At 40.8% G+C, this 15019-nt stretch overlaps 1 protein-coding gene across 1 annotated transcript in view; it reads right to left on the bottom strand.

Annotated features, from left to right (window-relative positions):
* Positions 1 to 10516: 10516 nt before the first annotated feature.
* myo10l3 (myosin X, like 3) overlaps positions 10517 to 15019 on the bottom strand; it is a 130027-nt gene continuing 125524 nt past the window's right edge. The window contains exons 39-41 of the mRNA XM_088607339.1: positions 14122 to 14592; positions 13401 to 13592; positions 10517 to 12906 (exon numbers count right to left, since the gene is read on the bottom strand). Coding sequence (XP_088463465.1) covers positions 12802 to 12906; positions 13401 to 13592; positions 14122 to 14592 — 768 coding nt within the window. The 3' untranslated portion in view covers positions 10517 to 12801. The remainder of the gene's footprint in view (positions 12907 to 13400; positions 13593 to 14121; positions 14593 to 15019) is intronic.

Here is a 15019-nt window from a genome sequence, read left to right as displayed (position 1 = left end):
TCTCCTCTGTTGTCTTCTGGTCTTTTCTGTTCTGTATTCACATGTATGGTCACTTGCATTGTTAAGCACCTTGGGGCAACCTTGTTGTGAAAGGTCCTATATAAAAATAAATTGAATTGAATTGAATTGTTGTCACTTTTGAAGAAAATATTTATTGCATCCTTGTAGGAACAAAACATCACAGTCTCCCCCCAAAATGTATTTTCTGGTAGCACATAATGTATTCTGTTATCTATGATCAACCAATAAACATTTCTGAAACTAAAAATACAGGTTTGTAACCTGTACATTTTTGAAGCAGATTAAAAAATATATTTTTCTCATAAATGTTTATAGTATGGCACAATAATAACAAGCATTTAATTATTTAAACATTACAATGGTAAGAACCCAAAACATACGGGTACAATTAGATATTTTTTTGCTGTATACAACCTCAGGCAGCTTAGCAGGGAGAGACCGTCAGGTTACTATCCTGCCATACAATGGAGACATATTTAAACCATGAAACAACATAATCCAAATACGAATGGGTATGGAAGTTCTGCATTAAGTGGGGATCCTTATTGTTTGCTCTGACAAATGTTTGAAATACAGCTATCATCCACAAAAGGTGAATTCCTGTAAAAAATATTAGACTCTTAAATCTATTTCTTTGATGTTTTCCCCCTCTCCCCCTGTAAACAGGAGGTGTGAGGTGTAACATTTTACTTGACTTAATCACATGGATTGTTAGCGAGTGCTGTGCTTTCATGCCGGCGTCACACTACATGACTTTTCCTAGGATTTTCAGTCGTAGCCTTCATTAACCTAATTGAAAGAAAATCACTGCGAGTTGTGGAGAGTCACAGCCTTTGCCCGTTACCGTCAGTTTTGTAATGTGATACCCCCAGCGACTCGGTCATAGCGATCTTAATAGCCCCTATGACTCTCTGCAACTTTCTACGATAAAATCAAATTGGTTTGATTTTCTCATAGCAAGTTGCAAGTCAGATGTGTACTTGTGAGATAATGAGATAATATGACTGTGGTGACGTGAACCACAGCAATTTTCTGTCACGGACAATCAAAGTGACTGGAGCATTGGGCCCAAAGCTGGGGACCTCGATACATGCACCAGGCAAGGGTCATGGGAGACATTAAATACCAAATTCAAGCTGCCTGCACATTTGAATGGCTTTTCAGAGGAAAAGACCGACCACACAATTATTGAAGAAAAACAGAAGAAGAGTTCCAGGGAGTGCTGCTAGATTTTGTCCCGGAGGAACTGGCTGATTGCTGGACAGTATTAGCAGCCTTTGATCTATGGAGGCTTGGAACCCACACTGGTGCTGCAAGAACAGCTTGGGCTCTGTGTTCTGCAACTAGGTGAGAAACGTAGGATTTGTGCATCGGACCAGCACTATCTTGTGCATGCAACTTACCCCAATGAGCACTCACCACTTGATTTATGGCCTAACTGGATTGTCAGATCTGCCTGGCTACCCCATAGGTCTGGAAACTGCACTTTGGAAGACACATGAGGTCAAAAAGGTCTTCAGTCAGCATACTGCATCTCCAGAGGTGACATGTCAAGTATGTCATCAAGTACCTGGCTGCTGGCACCAAGTTCCATGCAAGCCAAAGGGAGCTAAAGTTATAAATTTTAACTGTCTTATCAGCTGAAAAAGGTACATTTTCCTTTAAACATTATTTTTGCTATCTATGTTATTTTCACAACAAACAGCAAAATAGCCTTTTCCCTTCCCAAGAGTTAGTAACTAGTTCACATGCCTCAAAGCTGTTTTTAAATTTGGAAATATAATTTTTTCCAGTTTAGGATGCTAGTAAAAACGTATTTAAAAAACCAAGTTACTGTAGATCCATGCTCGAACAAGGAAGAGGTGTTAGTGGGGCCAGCAGGGGGCGCTCACCCTGTGGTCCATGTGGGTCCTAATGCCCCAGTATAGTGATGGGGACACTATACTGTAAACAGGCGCCGTCCTTCGGATGAGACGTAAAACCGAGGTCCTGACTCTCTGTGGTCATTAAAAATCCCAGGGCGCTTCTCGAAAAGAGTAGGGGTGTAACCCCGGTGTCCTGGGCAAATTTCCAATTGGCCCTTACCAATCATGGCCTCCTAATACTCCCCCTCTATGAATTGGCTACATTACTCTGCTCTCCTCCCCACTGATAGCTGATGTGTGGTGAGCGTTCTGGCGCACTATGGCTGCCGTCGCATCATCCAGGTGGATGCTACACATTGGTGGTGGTGGAGGGGAGTCCCCATTACCTGTAAAGCGCTTTGAGTGGAGTGTCCAGAAAAGCGCTATATAAGTGTAAGCAATTATTATTATTATTATTAAGTGACCAGGGCTCAATCTCCTCTTGGATAAGCACATTTACCAACTAAACCGTCTGCCCCGAAGCAGCTGTTTTTTAATGTAATTTCAAGATGATTATTAGTTTAAAATTTTAGTAACTTTTTTTTCTTGATAGAAATAGAAATATTTCTAAATAGAAAATTGGGTGACTTTAGTCATACAAATCTCAACTCCGTTCACCCGAAATACCATCAGCATGTCTCATTCCCAACAAGAGGAGAAAACACTCTGGACCACGTTTACACTAAGAATCAGAATGCTTACAAGGCTGTAACCCTCTCCCACTGTGGAAACTTAGACCATATCACTCTGTTTCTCCTCCCAGCATACAGACAGCTGTACAGGCGAGTGAAACCAGTGGCCAGAATGGTGAAAGTGTGGCCTGAAGGAGCTAAATCAGTCCTGCAGGACTGTTTTGAATGCACTGACTGGGATGTGTTTAAAGAGGCAGCCACATAGGGATCACACACCGACACACAGGAATATGCATCATCAGTCACTAGCTACATCAGGAAATGTGCTGATGATGTTACACTCACAAAAGAAATAAGAACTTTTCCTAAACAGAAACTATGGATGAACAGTGAGGTTCGCATCCTAATCAAAGCAAGGGATGCAGCATTCAAATCGGGCAATAAATCAGAACTAAAGTCAGCCAGGATCAATCTAAAGAATGGTAGTAAACATGCAAAAAACACACTCAAACAGGAATTAGAGGAACACTTCACCACTTATGACCCACGGCGTATGTGGCAAGGTATACAGGCCCTCACAGACTACAAAAGGAAGAACATCTGTGCATCTGCCCATAATGCCTCCCTGCCTAACGAGCTCAACACCTTCTATGCTCGGTTTGAAGCCAGCAACACAGAACCAGTCAACAGAGCTGCACCCTCCGCAGCTGACCAGGTGCTCTCACTGTCTGCAGTTGAGGTGAGGAGATCTCTGCTTAAAGTGAACACACGAGAGGCTGCAGGACCTGACGGCAGACCCAGACGCGTCCTCAGAACCTGCGCCAAACAACTGGCAGGTGTATTCACAGACATTTTCAACATGTCCCTGGCCCGAGCTGTAATCCCTACCATCTTCAAGACAACCACCATCATCCAAATTCAGAAGAAAACCAAAGCGACATGCCTTAATGACTACTGCCCAGTGGCAATAACCCCTGTTATCATGAAGTGCTTCGAGAGGCTGGTCATGGGGCACATTAAGGACACCATTCCAGACACACTGGACCCGTACCAATTCGCCTACTGGCCCAACAGATCCACAGATGACGCAATCTCCATTGCCATACACTTCTGCTCAGCTTTTAACACCATAATTCCAATGAAACTAGTCAAGAAACTCAGTGCACTGGGTCTTGACATCAGTTTCTGCAACTGGATTCTGGACTTCCTGACAGGCAGACCCCAGACTGTCAGGCTTGGAAACCACACCTCTGGCACACTAACTCTGAACACTGGGGTCCCCCAGCATTGCGTGCTTAGTCCTGTGCTCTTCTCCCTCTACACCCACGACTGTAAGGCCAAACATTACACCAACCCCGTCATCAGGTTTGCAGATGACACCACAGTTGTAGGTCTGATCACAGACAATGATGAGAGGGCCTACAGGGAGGAGGTCAATCTTCTTATAATGTGGTGTGAAGACAACAACCTCACCCTCAACGTCAGCAAAACCATGGAGCTGATCGTTGATTTCAGAAAACTGCAAAATGGTCATGCTCCTATCCACATCAATAGGACTGAAGTGGAAAGGGTCAGTAACTTTAAATTCCTTGGCGTCCATATCACTGAGGATCTCACATGGTTTCTCAACACCACTTGTCTGATTAAGAAAGCACAACAGCGCCTGTACTTCCTAAGATGGTTGAAGAAGGCTAAGATATCTCCCCAGATCCTCACCAACTTTTACAGATGAACTACAGAAAGCATACTGACAGGTTGTATCACAATGTGGCATGACAACTGCAGTACTGCTGACCGCAGAGCCCTACAGCTGGTGGTGAAAACTGCCCAGTCCATCACTGGGGTTGCTCTCCCATCCATCCAGGACATTTATGACAGACGGTGCTTGAGGAAAGCTCTAAGCATCATCAAAGACCCCACACACCCCAGCTACAGTCTGTTTGACCCTCTGCCATCTGGAAAACGGAGCATTCAGGCCTGGACTACCAGACTCAGAGACAGTTATTACCCCCGCACTATCAAACTTTTAAACTCCCAGCCTCTCTCACCTATGATCTGAACCCTTTCAGTGCCTTCTCTCTTTATCAAAACTCAAACACACATAGAAATTTACCTCTTTGTCAGGAAGTTCACTCCCCATAATTTTGTATCCTTTGTTTCATTCTGTTGATGTATGATTTTGCACAGCTGATGTTGATTTTCAGATTACTTGTTACCTGATGTTATTTTGTACATTGCCTGTTGTTGGTTTGCACATTGCCTGTAGTCTATGTCTTTCTTTTCTTATACAATTGTATTGTTTTTTGTAACACTTAGAGCATTTTGTCTTAGAGCTAGCTTAATAGCATTTCGTTATACCACATATCTGTGTATGTGTATAATGACAATAAACTTGAACTTGAAATTGTTTTCTCTAAATATGTTTATTAACTGTCAGTCTTGTATGATTTGTCAATCAAGTGAAGGGGGAGGAAAGTAGGTGAGCACACATGGAAAGAGGGGAGAAAAATCAAGGAAATAGTCCCGGCAGTCTAAAACCAGGGGGAAGAGCAGAATGCTACATTGCCCCTCAGTCAGCCTCCTTGCCCCAAGGAGAAATTGTAAAGGCCCAGAAGTGAATCAGTGGATCAGTGCTTTCAATAGAGCACTGTCTATAATCTTAATTGAATACAAACAGGTGACTCTCAGGGGGTAGGTGCAGATAGTACCTGGTCTCAGTCACCCTCCAATCCATATAAAGTCACATCTGGGATAATTACATCTGGGATTCATGCCCATAGACCTAAACTTGGAATTTGAAGAACCTATCCTTTACCTGTACTGTAGGTCATAGTTCCACCAGAACCTTTGTCCTGCAACTTTTGGAAAGGGATATAGACATGAGCCATTACTCCATGAATTGAGCATCATATGTGGGGCTGTCAACCACATTGGGGTGATATAGGGGTGTCTCAAAGGCCATCTCAGGTAGTTTACTAAGGGGTGTTGTTCTAATATTCTGAATGCTGAGGAGGACACACATGGCCTGGAAAAATTGACTCTGTGTGTGTTACTCAGAGTGGATCTTCTGCAATACCCCAAACTGACTGAAGTAGTCTCCTGTGAGCAGGTCACACACCATCTCTGTCTCCTGGTCTGGTAGCACTCCATTCATATAACCAAATTACTGCTGTAAGTTGATGGACACCAACTCCATAGGTGTGCTCATTAGGAAGGGGCTGCACTTCAAAGTGCTGCTTTAAATCTAGAGTTCCTGTGCTTAACTTATATTATGTATCCAAACCTCTCCCAAAAACACTTAAAACATTGTTCTTTTGTTAAACTGTTGAGCTGTATAAAGTGTATTTACAGGTTAAGCCTGTAGTAAGCATATGATTCAACCTTTTTTGGGACACAAACAGTTTTAACAGAGATCATTTTATTCTAAAAGTCTTCCCAGAAATAACCTTTTTTGCAACCTTCCTTTGCCTGCGCTGGCACAAGGAATACCACAATGAATCTTTATAAATACTTTTAAGGTAGGGTCATGACATCTGCGAATAGAAGCTGCTAATTTGCTTATTAGCGATTCAGTCAGGCCAACAGTCTTGTATGGAAGAGCAGACGGGATGAAGGTTGTTAACCTCAATTTTCAAATTAGCAGCCACCAGATTAGGATGATGAGACAAATCAAGCTAGTGAGTGAGCTTCTCCCTGTCCCCTGCCAAAGTACCCTCTACCCAGCACCGGCATCTCAACGTATAGTTTCTATATTGTAACAAATACTCCTGGTTTTGTGTCGGCAGCATGGAGAAGGACTAGACAACTTTACAGGCTCTTTGATAGTTTAATTGTCTGTTTCATTACAGTGGGGTGAGCTAATCACAGAGGCAGAGAGAGAAAGTGCAGGTTGGACACAGAGAAGACATTAATGTTTATTTTATCTGATTACTATAAGTTTGTGATTATTGTTGTTTCTTTTACTTTATCAATGTTATTTAAATTAAAGCCAATACATTAGTACTTTAATAATCATATAAATGAGTGTTACTTATATCTCTTAACCATACATACTATACACTTTAGTACATTATGTGACGATATGGGGTGGACTTGGTTACATGGGAATTTGACTATTCATGACAGCTCTCTGCACCAGACACTACTGTACTTACCTTGATTAAACATCTAAAAAGACAAATGACACAATAATAAAATTCTCTCTAAACTGAATTCCAATGATCCCATTATTTTCTAACGAACTTGTCAAAGGTTTGATTGTAGTGTACAGATTTCGTATGAATTTCCCATAGTAATTTAGCAAAGTAAGGAAATACCTCAGGTCTGCTGTGTTTCTGGACAACACAGCCTTTTCAATCGATTCAGGAAAGATTTTTCTTTTAAAGATGTAATTTCCACTCAATCAACGATGTGACTCAAATATTCTACACTGTTCTGTACATTTCTTATTAAACCCATGCTGCTGTAGCCTCATCTCAAATTCAATTCAAAATGCTTTATTCATCCCAAGAAGGCAATTGAATTTAAACGGTCTGCCTTATTTCTGCAAATCAATAGAATGTCAGATAGTAGGATATCATCTTCCAATCCTTGCACTACAAAACCCATTATTCATTGAGAACTTAGAAATCCTACAAGGTAACTGACTGTGAGTTTTGCAAGTACGGTTTGCTTGGATCCCTGACAAATTGATAAGACTGAGCCAGATGTTTCCAAACTATTCTATTTGACAATTTTGCAAATAAGTCATGAGCTCTTGCAATGGGATAAACATATGTCTCTCACCATATACTGTATGTATATTCCCATCATTCTTTGGCACACAAATAATGAATAGATGCTGCCCACTCTGAATAAGCTAATGGAAAGATACACTGGTGTACCAATTCCCTCCAGGTACAAATCTACTGCTTATTGCACTGCATAGGAAACTAGGCTGTATTCAGCAGCAATAAATTGTACTATAAATGTTATGCCATGTCTTAGTGTTGAAGAGCCCATGGCTGGCTGATGGAAATAGAGATCCAGCTGCTATACACAATGGAGAGATGAAAATGGCAAATGGTCATGGAGACACATGAAGGGCAGGCGAGGGGTGACAAAGGTAGCCAAGGTTGTGTCCATGAAAATATTGGAGAAAGCCGTGGGCTGACTGGAGACGCATGACTGCCCCTGTTCAGGTGTGGAATCAGAGAACAAGGCTGACACGTTTGGCAAATGAGGAAATATTCATGAACGCAAACAGGCAGTGGTTATTTCAGGCCACGGAAAGCTGGTTTCGTAAACAACTAGAATTCTTGGTGCGAGAGAACTACTGCAACCTAGTAGCTCAAATATCAGAGCACCGGGACAGTGGTGAGCGGAGGTTAAATACCCGGCTGATTACTGACCAGTTAGTGGCAGGCAGCTGAAAGAGCCTGCCATACAAGGTCCAAGTGTTGCCGGGTGGAGTCGAGTCCCTGTGTTAACCGAAGACTGGGAGCTCAGATCTGCCTGAGTGTAATAATAAGTCAAAGCTATTCAACTTTAATTTCCTAAACACAGACCCATTTCACAATCAAAAACACATGTATATTGATGAAAAAAGAAACGAAACACCACCTCCTCCACACTCTGGCCCTCCCATCTGCGTGGAACAGGCTAAAGAATGATTCATCCGTGAAGAGGACCCTATGCCACTGCTGACGAGTCCATCGCAGCCTCTGCCTGGCCCAAGCCAGTCAGGTGTGATGTCTGTGAGGTGTGAGAAGAGGGCCTCTGACAGGTCTCTTTGCTCTAAGGTCAGCAGCATGGAGCCTCACTGTCCTGTCACTGATGTGGGCATTGTGTCTGCCGGCAGTTTCAGCAACAGGGTATGGGTGGCAAATCTGAAATGATCTCTCAGATGGACCAGTCTGATCTGTCGGTCCTGCTCTGGTCATCTGTCCTGCCCGTCTGCTGAAACCTTCTTTGCAGTAGGGACACAGTGGAGCAGCTTACTCCACAGTGTTTGGCATGCTGGCACATGACATGCCTACCTGCAGCATGCAAATGGCTCTCTCCCTTGCTTCTGGTGTCATTCAAGGCATTATGGAATGCACAGAAAACTGAAAAGGTGAAAAAATAAAAAGTGTGGCCTTTTTCTTGCATTGACCTAAGTTTTGAATTAAGGCCTTTTTAAAGGTAACCTGATCAGGCATTGTTCCAGCTGGACCTCGTTGGGTAAAAGTGAACCTAACAAGCTTTCGTGTGATTGGCAAGTTACAATGCCCCACTGCACAAGCTGTATTGCTGGTTAGAAGGCTTAAAACAAATTATCAACTTTTTGTGAAAGTACATAAGCTATAACTATAGTATTCTCATTCCAGAAAATGTTGTGGTTCTTTTTTCCATCAGTATATGTGGCATAAATGATCTGCAGGGTCTGTAACATTATGTACCTCTAATCAAAGTAACTGCAAACGCACAGTCAAGCTTTTCCCAAACAAGGAGCACCATTTACCCTTGACTACCTGCTACATTATCAGGTACAATAACAGTTATTGTAGCCAACAATTCAGTGTAATTTTGATTTTGCTCTTTAGAAATAAAAATTTGGGGTTTTGATTTTCAAGAAGTGGCTAGTTGAGATCCTCTGATCAATTGACTACTACTGTAACTACCAAACAAGCTAGAATCAACACTTTCATTTAACATTTCCCAATATTTTTTAGCAAAATAGTTTATTTCTTTTCTTTCTTTTTTTTGTTAGATTTTGATATTCCTTTTGAATTTGCTGTTGTAAAGCTCCTCTGAAATAATTGACATAGTGGCTCCAGTGTCATTGGCAATAATCTATCCTATCACTTTTAGTAACAACTTATCCAAATCAGGGTCATGGTGGACTGTAGAATATCATGGGAAGCACTGGGCACAAGGCAAGAAACACCCTGGATAGGATGCCAGTGCCTTGCAGGACACACACCAGAGCCAATTTACAGAAACCAATTACAGTACCTACCAGCACGTCTTACGACTATAGGAGGAAACCAGAGTACATGGAGGAAACGCACATGGCCACAAGAAGGACATACAAACTCCACTAATCAACTGGGACCTCCTTAAGTTCCTGTGCACTGCTTAAGGCACACTTACATATTCAACACATTGTATGTCTATATTTTACATAGGAGTCACATATACAGTATATAGTATATATAGAGTCTTATATTAAGATTTTTAAATATAGGATAATACCACAAGAACTTGTTGCATGACATAGATGCACACATTTGGTATAATGTTTTTAAAGTATCTGTTTCCTATAATGTAAAATGCTGTCAAAAGTGACCCAGAAACTAAGAAGTGGTACCTCTAGTGTGAGAAAGAATACTACTGTAAAAACCAGCAAATTACTGAAAAATAGTCTATTCACAGGTTGTATACTTCCATGTGAATACTTCCAAGGTCTTATTTGTGACTTAACTGAAATGTCTGGAAGATTACCTTCCTTGTAGTCTGAGATTTTGTTTCTTCTGAAAAACCAGGGGGTCTGCTTGTGAGGTGTTAGTGCATTCCACAAGGTGGAAACCTGAACAGCTTTTATTGATAGGTTAAAAACAATATATTTGAATAAAACAGTTATATCATAACATCATATTTTGATTGTCAGTAATATAACTCAACACTGTAAAAGGATCTATCATTTTACCCTAGTGAGTTTAGGCTTTTTATTAAAAAAAGAATATCAGCTGCGTTAAAGCACTGATTTGATGGATAAAAAACTAAAAGTATAATCATTTAAATAAACTATGACCGAGCACTCTGAAAAAAACTGTTATCTAAGGCTTTAGAACTTGAAGGGGATGCCTTTAGCTGATTTTAAGCACTCCAGACTTCAGATGTGTTCAAACAAATGTGAAGTGTTAAAGTGTTGGAAGTGAAAATCACAAAAGCAAAAGGAACAACATATCAATTAACAACAAAATAAAACACAAAAGATGTAATCCAATAATTTATTAAAGCATTTTGTAAAGCCAGTTACAAATAAAAAAACAGATTTTTTTCTTTGCCTTCTTTTAAAAACAAGCACGATTTTCATAATAAATGCTTACATTCTCACCCTGGACTGGCTGCCTGCAGCCATCCCAGAGGCCACAGCCTAACAGTAGTAAGAGACAGGGTAGACAGCACCGGGGATGAAGCCCAGTTGTTGTGACAATATGGGTGACCATTAAACCTACCCAGACATATTCTCCAAGGAGACTGCACCACAATTGACATATTAACATTCTGCAGCACATTTGGGCATTCCGTTTCTCAAATTAAGGAGGCCTTCTAAGGTAAATAATCTGCCCTTTCCAGGCTCACAGTGCACTAACTAACCCGCTGCCTCCTTCCGCAAAAGAAATAGCATGAGCTATTGTTAAATAAATACCCCTCCCTCCCCCACCCGTCACACATACAACTACTTCTTTCAAAAACAGAAAACCTTCCCTCTGTAACAGAAGTACCTGACTATGACTGCCTCTCCATCTGCCTCGGAGGCCTCTTCTTAGTACTCTTCATTTAATTCTTGCAATATCTTCAGTTTCTCAGTCACAAAATGTGCTTAATTCTAAAGGAAGAAAACATCTTTTACGGCTACAGGTCCTTCTGAATTATTTGGATTTACTCTCCTGTCACATAAAATGGAAAATGTGAAATTTGGCCGTGTAAATTAGATGGTCATTTTATGTCATCAGAAGAGCACTATTAACCTTTATCAATAAGCTAGAGTAGATGTATGCCTGTTCCAAATGGCCTTAAGATAATCCCTTAAGAAATAAGCACTGAATTTCTCTTTCAACTTCTATAGAAGAAATCTTCACTTCCTGTCCTTTCTTCTTAGAAGCAATTAAAACATTTGGTAATAAAATGAAGACCAACTGCCAGTTTGACAACATGCCCAAAGTACCATGGAGTGGGGCAGGCAATCTCTTGTTAACCGAGTTAAAACTTTAAAATACCTGTTTGATCAGATTTCAACTTACTATGCAAATAAAATTTAGTGTGACTGTTTGCTCCCTTTTAATTAAAAATGGCAATCAGGCTCTTCTAATCTTATGGAGGATTATTCTCCAAGGTTCGAGGCCTTGACATGCAAATTTGTAAAATACTACCCTACTTTTGACTTCAGTAACGGCTTCACAGCTGAGAGAGAAGGCATTGTAGGAATCAAAGGCAGCAAATCTAATTAAGGCATAATGACTCAGGGATTTAAATAGTTCTTCAAACTTGATATTTTGTTCTCTACTCCTATTTAACCATACCTTAAAAACTGAATGAGAGGTAAAAAGCTTAAAACAGCTAGGGGACATTTTTATTTTTCATTTTTGATATTGACGTTGAAGTGGAAGCCTACTAAATTCATTTATTTATATTGAATATGATATAAATGTAGGGTTCTGCTTCTTACATAGTATACTGTAGAAAATAGTATACAAACAATTTTAAGTGACATTTGAAACACTGTCACAGAAATATTCTGTGCAAAACTGACGCAGATCCAACAACTGCTGCAAAACAATCTGGTTTCCTCACAAGAACAGGCTTGCTGAACTGAAAATCGTTCATGGTATGGATTGGATTTTGTGACAGAATCAAGAAATCCTTGAAGTGGAAATATGACCTCCAGAATGAGACCTTCATAAGAATGTGTCATTTTGCAGTGCTGAGAAGGAGTGATGGTACAATCACATGGTATGGATTGGACAAAAACTAAACTTTACCGTGAAATTCCACTAGAAATTCATCCCAGCCTGCATATGTGAGGAAAAAACGTTATTCAAAACTGTGCTACTATACATGAGTTGACATTGAAAACTCACTTGTAGAAGAGGCATTTGCATATGTGAGAACAAGAAAGAAGTAAAAGCAAGCAAAGACTGTTTTGTCTCTTGAAGGGTGCCATTAACAGAGAATGGACTAATAAAATCAGTGTGCTCCATCTGAATTAAAAACGAACAAATCCTTTGCAATAACTGTAGCATATACAAGAATGTGCTAGCCTTCTGCTGATGAGTTGAATACCATGGCAGAAGATTTCCCAGGGTTATTGTTTATTTGAGTCCTTTTGTCTGGCAGGACAACAGTTTGCCCTCATTGAACTTTGGTAGTCATCTAAAACAGCAGGTTATCACTCCTATGGCTTCCGAATGTCCACTCTTCCTCCTGTCAGGTCACTAACAGCTCATTACTGAGCACGTGTTCCTGTTGTGAAGATGGGTGATGACTGGGCAGCAAGATCACCTAATCCAGGTGCTGCCTTGGCTAGACACAGATTTCACACTGCACCGTTTCTTCACGATCATGTTAATGTAGGCTTTCATGATCTTGGTGATCTCCCCAACCTGAAACAACACACTCATCAATTCCTGCTGGAAACTTCTTAGAAGAGCAAAACAATTAACTGCTTTGTAATTGGATGCATCATGTTGAACATGTTATTTTCTCCAATTAGATACACTATGGTTACTGTTATATATAATGTTGCACATGAACAATAATTATTCACAAATACTTATCTTTAATTTGTACATAACAACAAATGAATGAGCTGAAACAAATTCAAAAAGGACTGAATGATTTTTTATGGCAACAGATGCAGTTAAAAAATTAATAAAAACAACAAAAGTACATAATGCAAATGTCTATAAAGTCCGAATTTGAGGCTGCCATGGCAATTTGTATGTTTAAGACACACTTACACTTACACTTAGCTTCTCTTAACTACTGCACGTTGAGTAAAGATTTAATGCAAATATAATAGATAATCATATCAATTTAGAAAACACACATCTACTGTAAATATAAATGCAATAGAAAGACCTATTGAAACCCTTACCTGTGGGGTCTCAAAGAACATCTCCCTCTCATCCACAGTAATTTTGTAGGTGCTAGCCTGGGGTGCACCGAAGAAGACAATGTGCTCGTAGGGAAATGTCTCCAGAGGCTTGGGCTCTCCTCTCTTGTATACCGAGACATTCTCTGCACTCACTCCCAGCCACAGGTCATGGGGGAAACCTCCTTCCTTACACTAGATAGAAATACAAAACTCTGTTTTTAAGAAAGACAGCTCTCCTGTATTCTACAGAACAGCATAACTAGCCAGCTCAAAAGGAGCTTTGGCTCTTTTAGGAATGAGGTTTATATAATCATATATGAATAAAGAAACTCAATGCAGCAACTCTCCCATTATTTCAAATAAAATGAATATGCAGATATTTAGAGGCATTGACTAATTAATTGGCAAAAGTGACATACACAAGAAAGCTAAGCGGACCCCAGATTAGTTTAGGACAGATCTGGTTGGGTGAATCAAAAGAAGAAGGGAATATCCATGAAAAAAGCAATACCTCCAATACGGAGTGAACTATAGTCACACACTGAAACCACCTAAGGCTTACCACTTCAGAGGATACAGTTACAATAGTATGGCATATGTGGTATTTTTTAACAAATTCAGCAAATGAAAAGAAACAAAAGACCAAGGAATTAAACATGGAAATTATTTGGCCTAATACCAAATATCCATCCGTATGAACAAAAAAAGGCCTGGAACTCACCTCCACGTCAAAGAGTGTGGAGCCATATCCTGGCCATTCCATGATGATGGCCATGTACTTGAGCATGGCCTGGTGCTGTTGCAAGCCCTGCAGCCTTGACCACTTCTCCATCACGCTGGCGCGGGTGGCCGACAGCTCTTCCTTCACCCACATCTCCAGCATCTGTTCCTCTTCCACGCGCTGCTTTTTAATGGTTCCTGTCTTAAAGCTACGCCGCAAGGTTCCCTCCAGGAAGCTGGTTCTCCTTCTCTCCAGGGTGTGTCCACTGGAGCCTGCACCACTGCCCACCGCACCACTGCACTTGGTGGACTGCAGGATGCGGCTGCGCAGGCGCCCCACTGGGTAGATGTTGTCCAGGCACCAGCCCGACCGGCCCATGTCCCCATGCAGGTACTGAAGCCGCAGGGCAGCCAGGTGCTGGAGTGTCTCTTCTGGAGCGGGGAAGTGCCCACTAATCAGGCTTTCATGGGCCTATGACAAAGAACGGGAGAAATAATGGGTAATTAGGTTCAGGAAAAAATAGGAATCCTATTTTTTTTGTTGCTTTGTTGTGGTGTAATACCGAAGTGCCTTGTCCAACAGTAAACTTTGAAAAGAAATTCCATGTCTATGCATTTAACTTTTCCAGTAGTTTTAGGGTTCTGTGGCATGCTCAATTTCTCTTGCTTGTAGCTACCAATAAAAAAATAGATACTGCAGTCATAAGCAAGCATATGTATGGAATCCTCACTCTATTAAATGTGTCAAAAAATTAGGCAAAATGTTGTGTGAACAGAACATGTTTACAAGTCTTCAAACAAAATGAGTCCTCTGTACTTTCACAAATTAAGGAAAATGGCAGATGGCAAAAGCATGCCCTCTTTTGACCAATTCATGAAAACACTTGGAATACACATGG

This window comes from Lepisosteus platostomus, chromosome 14 (assembly GCF_059453375.1).
Source record: "Lepisosteus platostomus isolate fLepPlt1 chromosome 14, fLepPlt1.hap1, whole genome shotgun sequence".
Lineage (NCBI taxonomy): Eukaryota > Metazoa > Chordata > Actinopteri > Semionotiformes > Lepisosteidae > Lepisosteus > Lepisosteus platostomus.
This window is presented reverse-complemented; position numbering and strand designations above follow the sequence as displayed.